This window comes from Petromyzon marinus, chromosome 26, assembly GCF_048934315.1.
Source record: "Petromyzon marinus isolate PM22_M1 ecotype Great Lakes invasive population chromosome 26, UKy_Petmar_22M1.pri1.0, whole genome shotgun sequence".
NCBI lineage: Eukaryota > Metazoa > Chordata > Hyperoartia > Petromyzontiformes > Petromyzontidae > Petromyzon > Petromyzon marinus.
The window spans coordinates 440,882-456,014 of NC_133692.1; the positions used below are offsets into that span (position 1 = coordinate 440,882).

The 15,133-nt window shown below is 51.9% G+C and overlaps 1 protein-coding gene across 2 annotated transcripts in view; it reads right to left on the reverse strand.

Moving 5' to 3' along the window:
- LLGL1 (LLGL scribble cell polarity complex component 1) overlaps window positions 1-15,133 on the reverse strand; it is a 64,675-nt gene that overhangs the window by 16,756 nt on the left and 32,786 nt on the right. For both annotated transcript variants that reach the window (XM_032960957.2, XM_032960958.2), the window contains 9 exons: window positions 9,840-10,002; window positions 8,423-8,537; window positions 7,833-7,887; window positions 3,848-4,005; window positions 3,225-3,451; window positions 2,513-2,580; window positions 1,915-2,068; window positions 1,127-1,231; window positions 68-238 (listed from right to left, as the gene is read on the reverse strand). In XM_032960957.2, the coding sequence (XP_032816848.1) occupies window positions 68-238; window positions 1,127-1,231; window positions 1,915-2,068; window positions 2,513-2,580; window positions 3,225-3,451; window positions 3,848-4,005; window positions 7,833-7,887; window positions 8,423-8,537; window positions 9,840-10,002 (1,216 nt within the window). The remainder of the gene's footprint in view (window positions 1-67; window positions 239-1,126; window positions 1,232-1,914; window positions 2,069-2,512; window positions 2,581-3,224; window positions 3,452-3,847; window positions 4,006-7,832; window positions 7,888-8,422; window positions 8,538-9,839; window positions 10,003-15,133) is intronic.

A 15,133-nucleotide genomic window follows, 5' to 3' on the forward strand; every position in this document is an offset into this window, starting at 1 on the left:
TTAGAAGTAACGGGACAACGGAAAACAACATCGGCACCACTGTTCCCCCTCCCCCCCAGGAGCGCACCTGCAGCAGGAGTCCGGGCCGGTAGCCGGCCGGCAGCGTCCGGGGCCCGGGCCGCACCACGAGGCGCTCGTGGCCCTTCCAGGCAAAGCCCTCCCGCTCCTTCAGCAGGTCCACCGTCACCACGGCGATCTCCTGCACGGCCGCCTCGTCCCCCAGCTCCATGATGAGCACCTGCGTGCAGAGCGCGGATCGTCGCTCGGTCCTCCCCCGTCACGGTCGCTCCCTTCCCCGCCCGCGGCGCTACCCAGCGGCCACCGCGAGCGGAGGGTTGGCTGGGGCCACCGTGAGTGTGATGTGGGCTCACGGGGTCTACGAATCTCGCTTCCCTCATCTCATTCCACGCTCCTTCTCACCCTATCAGTTAACAATCCCCGCCGTCTCTGTCTCCGTTGCCCCTCCTCCTTGTGCTCTATCACCATTCCCTCCTTTATCGCTTCTGGCCCCCTGACGCTGGAACACGTCAACCAGCCTCACCGTCTCTTTCCTTCTTCCTTTAAGACACTCACTCACTTTCCCTCGCTTAACCCAACTCTCCTTCCCCATCCCCAAACTCCATCCCTCTTCCCAACTTCCCTATCCATCCGTAACACTCACTTCGTCATCAACCACTCACTGTCGTGTTCATCATCGTGTATTCTACGCATCATCATATTCATCACGCACGACCATCCTTCTCATCAACTCAACGCACTTCTGCTGTACAAATAACCAATTCTTTGTTCAGCTCCATGGCCAAGGCACTATATAAATTAAGTTAAGAACTCCCCTCTTGCTCTGCTTCACGGCCGTGCAGTAAATGGCCCTAGGCAGGTGAACAAACGGACCCCGCAGATGCTGAAAGGCGCGTTTCTTGTTCACGTCTCGGGTCTGAAGGTGCTATGAACCAAACTAAACTATTTTATTTTACCAAGTAACGCCCACTGAGCTATATAGCTTTCTTAGAAGCGACCTGATCACAAATGATAGCTCAACGAAGTGGCTTATTATCACGTGGAAATTTATAGCAGCCAAATACTCTAAATGCGTGGTGTTGATTCTAAATGTGGAGTGAAAACCAACCTGGCCAGCCGTCCCCGCCACCAGGAGCCGCCCGCTGAACTTGCACAGCGAGATCTTCTGGATCCCCAGGCGAGGGTCGTCGCTGTAGGGGTCGAAGCAGCCCACCTGCCAGCGCGGACGGCACGGAGGTCAACATTCGTGGCTTTGCTGTGGAGACGTTCACAGCTGGTGGGGGTCGTGGTATCCTTTGTGTAACCTAAACTTTTTATTATTTTACCAGGTAATGCCCTTTTTCAGAAGTGACCTGGCCACAAATTGATAGCTGAACAAAGTGGCTTATCACATGGAAATTTATGGCAGCCAAATACTCGAAAACCAGGAGATGAAATACGGGCCTGTCGAGACGCACAATGCCTCTTTTGCAAGCAGGGCCGACCCAAGTTAAGTAAAATAATATTTAATATGATGAAATACATCAACAGCTCGCCCAGTGCGGGTTTTCTCATCACAGATATGACAATTAATATTTGACTTTGTGTGGACAGCCGTGTGTGTGTGGGGAGCGATAGTCCAGCAGGCGACCCAAGTTCGATTTCCGCTCATGGTCAACACCATTGCCGATTATTATCTGAACCGGTCGTGGGCCTCCCCTAGGTCCACTCAGCCTCAAATTATTACTTGGTGCAGTGCCAGGGAGACGAAGGTGGCCAGGCTTGGTGCTGTCCACCCCACCTCCTCGTTTGCCATGCCGGCCTTCATAGGTGCTTGCTAACAGCACTTGCCCCAACAGCCTGTTAAGGCTATATGGGCGGAGGGCTCTGTCTTTGTGCACAAGTGGCAGGGCCCACCTTGACGAAGGGAGGCCACTCGTCGTCGCTGGCAGGGCCCAGGCCCTCGCTGTGCTCGCCGTCCGTCTGGAAGAGCGGCGCGGTGCTCAGGATGTAGAGCGGAGTGAGCCCAGCGCCCGACGCGTCCCAGAAGCGCACCGTGCCATCCTCGTGCCTGCGGGCACGCACACACGCGCACCCGCACGTTGTGGCGTGTACACACGCGCACACATGCGAACGCACACACGCGCATGTGCACACGCGCACGCACACACACAAAAAGACAAAGATCCCCCATATAGCATTAAGAGAGAGTTGGGGCAAGTGCTGTTAGTGAGCACCTATGAAGGCCGGAAAAGGCACATGAGGGGGTGGGTGGCCAGCACCATGCCCGGCCGCCTTTGTCTCCCCAGTGGCGACATTTACACACCGCACCAGGTACTCATTTGAGGATGGGTTCGTAGCGCAGCGCGCTAACCGCTTACACCACCGTTCTTCTACGAACTTAGACCCTGCTGACAAGTGACCGATACCCTCCCTTCATCACCAGGAAGAAACGGAGAGAATCATCGCTCGAGTGTTTCAACATCGGTGAGCGTCGCATGCTGGGCCAGCTTACCCTGTGAGCAACAGATTCCTTTCGCTCGGCTCTGGGAGAAGGTTCCTCCCTCCCAGGATCGGCCAACTCTGCAGACAAAGTTGAGTTAGTTCCTATTACAGGGGACACCCACGTGTGAACCACACAGGGACGGTGGAAAATGTGTGGACAAAAAAAACATCACAAGCATCTGACATCTCTAATAAGCGTAAAATAATTATAAATCATATTCTACAGCGCTTACGTCACTCTTAACACTGCATGAGAGCATTATTTATTATAAGATCGTGCTCATTACATACAAAGTTCTTACCACAAATGAACCACAATACCTTTTTGATCTCGTCAAGAAGCATAAACCATCACGCAAACTCCAGTCATCCTCGCAGTGGCTTTTGGATAACCACGTGGCGTGCTTTCAGATGCACTTCTGTGGCCATCTGGAATGCTCTTCCTTCCCATATTAGGAAGCCACCTGGAGATATGCACTTTTAAATCTAATTTCTTTAAAACTAATTTCTTTAGAAATGCTTTTTGTGTTTTGTTTGTTTGTCCTTCCCCCCACAGGTCCAATTAGCATGGTTGGCCAAAGAAGTGCGACATATTCTCGCTAGAGCAAGTTTATCGCTCGCCCGAGGAAATTATCGCTGTACCCAGAGAGAGACCGTGGCAAACCCGGTTCACCCAGCGAGAGACGACGCGACGTGGAGAGGGACAGAGAGGCGGAACTCACGGCGCTGGGCGCGAGTGCGCGCTGCGCACGCCCCGTGGCGCTCACTCGCTCCCAGAGGCGCAGCGGCACCGCGGCCACGTGGCACGAGCACGTGATCGCCGACGAGTGCAGCGGGGAGAGGTACGGGGGCGGCACGGTGGGCCAGCCGTCCGTCGCCAGGTCCAGTACCACTAGCTCCTCCTCCACCAGGACCACCAGGGCCGTGGCGTCACCGCCACTGCCGGCACCTACACGAGAAGCACGGCGGTTGGCCGATGACGATTGCCACCGGAAAAAAAAACCACGACGCCCGCCCGGAGTCGTTCGCCGCCGATGTCAGCCGCGACGTGGAGTCGAACGCAGGTCACGGGGTTCGTAGCGCGGCGCGCTCACCGCCACAAAGACAAAGATCCCCCGTATAGCCTTATATACGTTTGTCCTTCTCCCGCAGCTCCGTGCAGCACTTGCTCTTAACAGTCCGTAGGGGCATGTGTCGCTACACCACCCGACACAGAGACAAAAACAAACACGCCCGCTAACACACTGTCCCCTCCCTTTGGGAGGGAGCGAGCGAGCAGAGGGGAGAGAGGAGGGGGGCTTCTCGGCGTGCCCCCAGCCCCAGTCCCCACCCCCCACGGCCTCACCGCCGGCCGTAGCGTCGCCGTGCACCGTGAAGAAGTCGACGACTCGCGACGTGAAGTCGAAGGCCGCGTGGCGCCCCCCGCCGCGGCGCACCGTCACACAGTGCCGGTCCCCGAAGCTGGCGCGCGGCATCCCCCCGCCAAACACCAGCAGGGACTCTCTGCACACACAAAGACGACCATTCAAACCCGCCCCCCTCCCCTCCCGTAAAATATGGCTCTAGGCTTTGGTGTTACATGTTATTTATGTAGTTTATTGTTACAAATTCGGTCACAGTCCCTATGATCACTATTACATTGCATTTATGGCTTTTATTTTGGTGATTTCGAAAACGTTTTTTTTGGTTTGGCCATGTTTTTGTTTATTGTAGTACGGAGTTAGACTGATGGCCTTAATCTTAGTTATATTGTGGTTGTTGTTGTTGTTTGACTTGCATCCCACTGGGATTTGCACACAGCGTTGGTGTACGGTGCTATTTCAGGAATATTTTGATGGTTTTTTCCTGGATTTTCTGTTTGCAGTCACATAATCACTTTAAGATGTTTTCTTGTTCATGTTTTTGTTTTTTTGTTTGTTGCGGTTGCACCCGATTCAAGAGCCGAATGGCTCACAGGGCTATACCAAATAAATGGAACTATGAACTAGAGAGCCTTCACGCACTTTTGGGACAAGTGTTCATGGTGGTTATGTCAGAGCACTGAGCTGCCATCGTCGACTGCCGGGGTTTGAATCCAGAATCAGAATCAGTATTTAGACTGCAGGAGGATGAATCCAATGAGCTACGAAGCTCTATCACAGATGGCATCCAGTAGGGTGACGGGTCAGCAAGTTACAACAACAAACTCACAAAACGATAGGAGTGCAAAGTAGAGAATAGGTAAGCAATTCATTAAAAATATATAAATGTAAAATAAAAATAAGGTATAAAAAGTACTTTATTTTTATTTCCAGCATATATGAACAAAGACCCCCCATATAGCCATAACAGGCTTCTGAAACAAGTGCTGTTTGCAAGCATTTGTTAAAGCCGGCAGGGCACATGACGGGGTGGGTGGTCAGCACCACGCCTGGCCACCTTTGTCTCCCCAGTGCAGAGACATCGAGATGCAGGTACTAATTTAAAGCTGCGCCGACCGAAAAAAACTACTTTGTATTTTACCAGGAATGACCCACTGATCGATGCAGCTCTTTTTCAGAAGCGACCCGGCCACAAATGACAGCTCAACAACGAAGTGGCTTATCACGTAGAAATGTATCGCAGCCAAATACTCTAAACACACGTTGATTCTAAATATGGAGGGCAAAACCAGAGGACCCAGAGAAAAAATCCAAGCGACCACAGGGAGAGAGAAATGCAAACTCCAAATATTGCAACAGGCGTCAGGGTCGGGATCAAACCCACGACCTCCTGTATACCAGGCGAGGGAGATAACATCTCCCCTAGCCACCATGGCGCCCCTCCAACATCACGACACTTAGGAGGGCTAACAGTGCACACAGGGAGAATCAAAAAGAGTTCCCCACATCCATCACTGACGCTGCCTCCGAACAGAAGCGATGTTTCCCCAGAGAAGAAAAGGCCGAGTGCAAGGGTCGTTGCCCGAGACACGACGAGCCCATTATATTCTTGTTCCGTGCAGTGTAATGAAAATGTGGCCTTCTTATTGCGGCTAAGCCCTCAGAGGCAGCACTGCCACGGCAAGCCCTGACGCTTGTCTTTGCCGTACAGTGCATCTCGGACACTTACAGCTACACTCGGAGATTTAACAAAAAATACCATGTGGTTACAAGCGTCAAGCTGAGCTTTCCCTGTGCCACGACAACTTTTGGTATTTTACGGGCCTTGAATTTTTTAGCCATGGGCGACCGACCGGTGTTGCTGGGACAGCTGGCATGGACACTGCTGTTCCAGAGTCAGGGCAACGTCCTGAAATCCCCAGCAACAGCCGCAGGCAACTACAGATCCCCACCTCGACAGCAGCCCACAGCCAGCCCCCTCATGAAGCCCCCGCGCGCTCCCCCCACTCCCAGGCCTCCCCTTCCCCTCCCACTCCCCTCACTCTCCTTATCACTCCACTCTCCGCATCTTAAACTCAACTCAACTATTTTATTTTACCAGGTAAAGCCCACCGAGCTATTAGCTCTTTTTAAGAAGCGACCTGGCTATCAGAAATGATAGCTCAGCGAAGTAACTCATCATCGTATGGAAATTTATAGCAGTAGCCAGAGGAGGAGGGAGGGAGGGAGGAGACAACGCAGCGCCGCAGAGGCTGGGACACCCGAGTCACGCTCGGGAGATAACGCCATGTGACGGCAATCGTCTTAGAACAGAAATTATTCCATCGGTTTACCCAGGAAAATCTCACGGAGTCTAAAGAGAATCTTGTTCAGGAACGTCCGGCGGCATTGGGGTATTTTTGGAGAATTCCATTCGTGAGAGTTTGGCTTTGTGTGTTGAAAAAAACTTTGGGTATCTGGAGGAGAAAACGCCACTGTGCAAGCGTGAAACGCTCAAAAGTCCACGTAAACTCAATCCAGTCGACCAAATTGCTGTACTGCCCCTGCACTGGCACATCACAGCTCCACACAGACAGCACCGTACGGCACACTCGCGGTCACCCACACACGGTGCAGGCTCGCCCCGGCTTAGCTTACGAAATCTGGCGGAGATCTCGATCCGTGGATTTGGTTCCCGGCCGCCGGGACTGACAATCGGGACGAGTTTATCTCCTGCTGCCTCTACTCCCAGACCTGAACAGCTCCAATGATTATAATTAACCATCTGGCTATTGCAAAAGCACTGTTTGGGGGAGGAGGAGAAAATATATATAGATATAAATAAATATACCCCATACCCTGGACAAATGAACAAACTCATTACGCGTTTCCCAGGACTCTGCGGGGAAAAGCAAATGTCAGCAAACACACGATGCGGTGTCGTGCGCGGAGAGGAGCAAAGAGCGCGCCGCTCGCGTGCACTTTGCGGAACGCGGAGGTCACCATTTGTTCAAGGCTCACGTTTACAGTCATAAAGATCCCGTGTTTACCATACACAATTACATATTTTTAAAATGCCCCTGACGATGACGGCGCACGGGACGTCCACTCTGCAGCCCGAGCACTCGCTTTAAAAAATATCCTCAAGCAGACGATTCGCCCTGCATGCAACTGCGTTTGCAAATTTGTAACTTTCATCCTCACACCGTGTATCGAGAGTTACATTGCAATGTGCAATTTTACTGAGGGACTGTGCGTTCTTGTCCTGGTGTGGTCTGGGACTGTTCTTGCTTTTGTTTTGCTGCCTTGCACAAGTTTGGGAACTGGTGTACTTATGCAACTTAAACATATACTTGATCTATTTTACGTATAATTTGTTTACGATTTGCTTACATATTCCTATACTTTGCACTCCTATCGTGTATTTGTGTTGTTGTAACTTTCTAAGCCGCCCCTACTGGACATCTGTGAAAAAGAGCTTTATAGCTCATCGGATTCCTCAACTGATACGAATGAAAATGAGTGCGGCCCCATTGCTCGTTTTGCAAGGAAGATATTATACACTCGCCTTTTGCCCGTCCAAGGACGGGTGTATTGCAGTAAATCTGAAACTTGCAAGCGAAAAGCAGACCGCGACGTGATATTCATTGCATTAATTAGTTTGCAATTTGTGACACAGACTTATTTCATTTAAAGGTTATAATCCCTTGTTCATCACGACGTCCTTTTTACTTCGATGTCTCAACAGCGTTACGGAGATCACGTGACGTGAGGGTTCTGCCTTTGTATTGAGGGTTGTAAGTTGATGCCGAGAAGGGGGGAGGAGGCGCCTCACCCCCCCATGTGGAGTCACGTCAGCTGCTAATTATTATTAATGGGGGGGGGGGGGGGGTGTCCATTTGGAGGACGTCACCTTCTAATGATTATTAATCACGCTGGGCGTGGGGGGTCACGTTTGAGTGATGCGTTGTTAGAAACATGACAACTCACCCGTTGCTGGAGTCCTCCCACAGGATCTTGGTGATGGCCTTGCAGGGGAAGGGGCCTGTGGACGGGAGAGAGGCAACAGGGCCGTGAGGCACAGTCACGCTGCGAGAAGGTCCACGTGGCCACCTCAGGACGACAGAGACACTAACGTGCCCACCGTGAGGTGGTCATACACACACGCCAGGTCCGTATATTATAATCTAATTTAATATTTATAAAGTGCCTTCATTAAAAGGTGCTTGACGTAGCTTGCAAAGCAATGACACAGATTGGATTGATGTCATTGACATCATTGTCAATGACATCAAGGATTGAGGAACAAATGACAGTGATAGAGGGGTACTCGGGGATCACGAAAGGGCAGGGGAGTGACTGAACGGAGTGGAGGGGTGAGGGGAGGGGAGAGGAAGGGAATGGGTGATGATGGAAAGAGATGAGGGCTTGAGAGAGGCACGGAAGGAGGCTAAGGAAGGGGACTGCTTAATGTACTGGGCAGTGTTAAGTCCATCTCAACACTGCACGTCCGCCGGCTATGGGGCGAGTGACCGTGGCACTGGGAGTGTGCGGTGCGCGTGTGGGACGCGTGTCCGTACCGTACGTGACGCTCGTCTGTGGCTGCTCCTCCCCGGGGCTCCACACGCTGTGGCTGCCATCGCTGTGCGAGCTCACGATGCCATCGCCAGTGCCCTGCCACGTGGCGCTCTCCAGCTACCGCCGAGCGCGCCGCACAAAGACAAAGATCCCCCGTGTAGCCTTCAGACTTTTGGGGCAAGTGCTGTTAGCGAGTAGCACCTATGAAGGCCGGCATCGCACACGAACGGGGCAGGTAGCCAGCACCACGTCTTTGTCGCCCAAGTGGCGATGTTTACACATCGCACCGGGTACTCATTGCAGGCAGAGTTGTCCTGGGGGAGGCCCAGGACCAATTCGGATCATCGTCACCGGTGGTGTTGGCCGTGAGCGGAAATCAAACGCGGGTCACCGGGTTCGTAGAGCAGCGCGCTAACCATTGTGCCACCGCTCCCCATGGGTGGTGGTGGTTGGGGGCAGGGGCGGAGCCAGGGGGTGACAGGGTAGACAATTGTCACCCCCGAAAAAAAATAAAAAATCGAAAATCTTAAACATTCTGCGTATAAGTGTACGACACTCGGTCTGGCGGACTCCGTGCAACTGCATTGTAAGAGTGTGTCGCCAACCGATGGCGTGGGGTATAGCCGATTTCTCATTCAATCATTCTTGAAATTAAAATTTGTTGAATGTCACCCCGGGCTGAAAATCCTGGCTCTGCCCCTGGTTGGGGGTGGTGGTGGTTGAGGGTGGTGGTTGGGGGTGGTGGTGGTGGTTGGGGTTGTGGTGGTGGTGGTGGTTGGGGTTGTGGTGGTGGTTGGGGGTGGCGGTTGGGGGTAGCGGTTGGGGGTGGTGGTGGTTGGGGGTAGTGGTAGTGGTGGAGTTTGGGGGTGGTGGTTGGGGGTGGTGGTTGGGGGTGGTGGTTGGGGGTGGTGGTTGGGGGTGGTGGTTGGGGGTGGTGGTTGGGGGTGGTGGTTGGGGGTAGTTGTGGTTGGTCGTTGGGGGTGGTGGTGGTTGGGGGTAGTGGTGGTGGTGGGTGGCGGTTGGGGGTGATGGTGGCGGTTGGGGGTGATGGCGGCGGTTGGGGGTGGTGGCGGCGGTTGGGGGTGGTGGCGGCGGTGGCGGTGGTTGGGGGTGGTGGCGGTGGTTGGGGGTGGTGGCGGTGGTTGGGGGTGGTGGCGGTGGTTGGGGGTGGTGGCGGTGGTTGGGGGTGGTGGCGGTGGTTGGGGGTGGTTGGGGGTGGTGGCGGTGGTTGGGGGTGGTGGCGGTGGTTGGGGGTGGTGGCGGTGGTTGGGGGTGGTGGCGGTGGTTGGGGGTGGTGGCGGTGGTTGGGGGTGGTGGCGGTGGTTGGGGGTGGTGGCGGTGGTTGGGGGTGGTGGCAGTGGTTGGGGGTGGTGGTGGTGGTTGGGGGTGGTGGTGGTGGTGGTTGGGGGTGGTGCTCACAGGCGCCCCCAGGTGGTGTCGCTGGGCGGCGTGGCGCCGGAGGTCCCACACAAGGAGGGCCCCGCGGCCGTAGCCGATGAGCAGCAGGTCGGGCCGTGCGGGGTGCTGGTGCAGGGCCTCCACGGGGCCCAGGGCCCGGCACGGCCGCTGCTCCACGCCCACTCTGCACGGGCACGTGGCCGCACAAAGACAAAGATCCCCAGTGTAGCCTCACAAACTGTGGTGACAAGTGCTAGGTGCTACTCGGGGCCAAAGACAAAGACAAAATCCCCGGTATATCCTAAACAGATTTTTGGGGCAAGTGCTGTTAAGTGAGCAATTATGAAGGCCGGCATGGCACACAAGGGGGTGGGTCGCCAGCACCACACTTGGTCGCCTTTGTCTCCCCAGTGGTGATGTTTTGCACACTGCACCAGGTACTCATTTGAAACGGAGTCGACCTAGGAGAAGCCCACAAGTGGTTCAAATTATCATCACTGGTGTTGGCCATGAGCGGGAATTCTATCACTGGTTGGCCATGAGCGGGAATAGAATTCGGTTAACTGGGTTCGTAGTGGAGCGTAGCGCTAACCGCTACACTACCACTCACAGGGCGATGCACACGTACACCCACACATGCATGACAATCGTACTATTCTATAAAAAAAGATCTCTGCCTGGATTCCTGCCTGCCTGGCTGGACAAAAACAAAAACCCCCTGGCTGGAATCCAGGCCTGCTGGGGTGTGGGCTACTCCTTCAGCCATGCACAGTGTGGGAGGGAGTTGGGGTCAAATTCTTCACCAGGAACAACTTGAACTTGGGGGTCAAGAGATGGATCACAGTTCTTACCCATTGCCATGGGAACACGATGGTGCAACCTGTTACACTTTCTCTCTCGTGTGGAAATTACTTTTTTCAAGGCACCGTCAGAAAGTAAATTTACAATCACACAGCAGTACGTGAGGCACCACACCGTGCTATAAACCCAGCGTACGCACGCAGGTCCTGCCAGCTACACAACTCTAAACCACACAGAAGTCATATGTTTTGTTTTTCACATTCCGCCTCAACGTTTCCACGTTGTGCAAAGAATTCCTTCCGTCAGCGACTCTCGTTTTAAGAACTCCCGCCTTAACATTTACGAGAATATTTTTAGTTTTCTTTTGTCCCCACAGATCTGACACTGCCAACTCCACACTTCAAAATGAAGATGGAATTGCTTGCCAGCAGGGATGGATAGAAAGCACGGAACACTGGGCTGCACGTGCTGCCAGAAGGATGTTTCTCACTGGCGCACGTGCGAACTTGAGGACAGTGAGAAACATCCCTGCTTGCGGGGGCTGCAGGTTTGTGTCGGGGGCGCATCCAAGCGATGTTGGCGCACGCGCAGAGCCATGGTGGGGGTGGGAGAGAGAGGAAGAAAGGGGAGTGGAGGGGGGTAGATTTGGAGGGGGAGGGATGAGGCGTAAGCAGCTTAGAAGAGGTAACCCTCGGTTTGCGAAAGGGATGCCGCTCTTCAAAAAACACAATGTCGTGAATCTGAACGGCTTTTCTCATTCATTTAAAACTCAGCATTAGGAATGTGTTTCGGACAGTCATTCCAACCTGAACATATACCCCACGTATGTCACTTTTCACAAAACAAAAGTAATAATAAAGGCCGTAAATATTATTGAATAATAGTTAATTTGAAACAAAAATAATTAACCTTTTCAGGGAACTCGCCAAATGATCTGCTGCACGTTGGCATGACCGGCTGGGCGCTGTGGACGCGTTGCTGCTGCCGCACCGCAGGGACACCGTGACGCTGTCGCGGGTGGATCACGACGCAGCCTCCCGCGTCGCTTCTCGTTTGATCATCTCACGGCGCGCGGCCGCAGTGAAATTTTGTTAAAGCGGAAATTTCGATCTCGTTAATCGAAATGCGTCCGTAGTTTATCAATTGTATTCATGCAGAATTTCGTAAACCGAACATTCGTAAATCGAGGGATGAGCAGGCGAGTTCCATATCGTTAAAGGGTTATTCCCCCATTTTATTTCACAAGTGGGGCCCGGCCCTACAGGCCACGAAAAACGAGGACTCACCACCCAACTCATTTTTAAAATTAAATCTAAGCGACAAACAGAAAGGGATCTTTCAAGGGATCTCTCGGGTCTTATTTGAGCATTTACTCTTTGCCACAAATGCAACCTGGATTCCAAGTCTCTGTTTTTCTGAAGAACATTCTAAACTAAACTATTTTATAATAACCAGTTAAGGCCCACTGAGCTATGTCCTCTTTTTCAGAAGCGACCTGGCCACAAATGAAAGCTCAACAAAAGTGGCTTTTCGTGTGGAAATTTATAGTAGCAGCCAAATACTCTAAACACCTGTTGATTCTAGATGTGGAGGGAAAAACCGGAGAACCCGGAGAAAAATCCACACGACCAGAGAGAGAATGTGCAATTATACAGCAGGCATCAGGGTCGGGATCGAACCCACGACCTCCTGCATACCAGGCGAGGGAGACGACATCGCGCCTCCACGGCACCCCTGCAGTCAGGAAAAATGCTGTGGCAGCACTTCTGCTAGAATATGCGGCCCGTATGGCACCCAAATGTGAAGAGGTCTTTTGAGATAAATAAACACTAAATTTGACAAGACTCAAAGTCTGACTTCTCTTCTCCGAACCCCAACACCACGTGGGGCCACGGTATCGCCGTGCGGCAACCTCCAACATTTTAATCTTTGACCTCTTAGGGAGTCGCTAAACTTTTCCTGCTCACGGGTGGTAAAGGTCGCAAGATATGTGTGTGTGGACCTGGCCTGGCACAGGCACCGTGGTGACATCACCACCACTTAGTGGCGAATATTCTTGTCAGTGTGTGTGTTGACGTGTGTTGTAGTGGTTAGAGCACTGCAGTACGAACGCGGCGACGCCAGTTCGATTCCCGCTCACAGCCAACTTCGGTGACGATTATCTGAACCACTTCTGGGGCCTCCCCTAGGTTGACTCAGTCTCAAATGAGTACCTGGTGCGGTGTGTAAAACATCGCCACTAGGGAGACAAAGTCAGCCGGGCGTGGTATTGGCCACCAACCCCCTCGTGTGCTGTGCCGGCCTTCATGGGTGCTCGCTAACAGCACTTGCCCCAACAGTCTGTTAAGGCTATACAGGGCATCTTTCTCTTTCTTGCACGCAAAATCTAAGGACGGATCAACAAACAAGGACGCATTCCTCCTGTAGACTACACTGTGGGGACACACAGCATCAAGGCATTAAGGCCAATGATTTTGGAATAAAAACATAATAAAAAATAATATACAGCCTTGTGTGAATCTACTGCTGGCTAAAAGGCATACCTGTGTCATGTTGGATGCAAGGGTTTTTTTATCATATGTCACCATCCTGGTCAGTGTGGGCTGATAAACGGGGGGGGGGGGGGGATGTGCATGGGTCAGATGCCAATCGCCACTGATGTCAGTCACAGCCGGGAAACAAACTGAAGTGGCTGTGTTCATTTCACAACGTGCAAACCACAGCACAATGGATCCACCACGCTCTTACAGCACTGCATTGGAAATGTGTGCAATCGGCAGTGGTCTAAACATGATTTTAAAAAAATGTATCCTATTATGTACATGTATGCATACTTCTTTGTGCTGACAAGAGTAATATTAAAAAAAATATAACGGATAATAGGATCTGCCAATAACCCATTACCGGCATATTTTTGAGGTACGAAAGAAGTTCAACATACATAAAGTTCTACGACTCATATGAATGTAACACTTGTAGGTGTTTATATTGGATTTAGTTTGTATACATTATTAAGAAACATTGGTCATAAAATGTCAAGGTCCAGTCCCCAGGAAGATTTTCCCTGACCGTTCATCACCCGAATCAACTGCAGATGACCACGTCTGAAGGAGAGCAAGGCTTATTCTGGGCCTAGTCCGTGACGCCTAGGGGGACCGTGCCCCAACTGCTCTGTGATGCCGTCTCTCTCGCTGGAGAGTTACATTCAACGTGGGCTATATAACTCACGGTCATGGTGAGGGACTGTGACGATGCGCACTTCACTTGCTCCCCTACGATAATAACGGAGATCATAGAACAAGCTTCTGTGTCCTTTCCCCACATCTGTAGAAGTGCCAGTAAACTCATTTATGAATCCCATCACAATCAACATCAACGCGACCCTTCAGAATGAACACCTCAGTCGAGGCCCAAAAATTGCACCTCCTGGTTGTCTAATTTATTGTAGACACCGGGGGAACCATCAACCGCATCACGACAACAACAGTCCGATGCAGGCATCACGACACCAACAGTCTGATACAGGCATCACGACACCAACAGTCCGATACAGGCATCACGATACCAACAGTCCGATACAGGCATCACGACACCAACAGTCCGATACAGGCATCACGACACCAACAGTCTGATACAGGCATCACGACACCAACAGTCCGATACAGGCATCACGATACCAACAGTCCGATGCAGGCATCACGACACCAACAGTCCGATACAGGCATCACGACACCAACAGTCCGATGCAGGCATCACGACACCAACAGTCCGATACAGGCATCACGACAACAACAGTCCGATACAGGCATCACGACACCAACAGTCTGATACAGGCATCACGACACCAACAGTCCGATACAGGCATCACGACACCAACAGTCTGATGCAGGCATCACGACACCAACAGTCCGATACACGCATCACCACACCAACAGTCTGATGCACGCATCACGACACAAACAGTCTGATTCACGCATCATGCATCTCCTTTTTAAATGCATAATTTAGCATGAGACGCAGCAGTGCGATCATGGCCATGCAACCTAAACGATGGCCTGAATAGTTAACCCCTAGAGACGTCTATAGACCCATTGAGATACAGAGACCCATTAATGATAAGCCACAGAAGAGTGACTATGGCCATGCAACCCAAACAACGGGCCACATATAAAACCAGTATCACATTTGCACTCCATCAGAGGAAGAACTCCACCAACTCTCTCTTGAGGTGCTCTCATGACTAAGAGACCTTGACATTGGCACCTGTAGCACCTGGACATATTGCTGTATACAAACACTGAATCAACACCAACCTTCTAACAGAGACTCTCACTGAAGTGATATTAGATCCGTGATACGTCTGGTTGTTCTTATGTAAATTCTTTTATTCGAGTTTACCCGACAAAGTGATGAAAGGAAATGAATTCTCACTGCCTGCAATGTTGCACAGTGAAATGTTTCCAATTAGAACAACATTTATTTACATTGCCCTGTCACGCACTTTGTAGACTTAA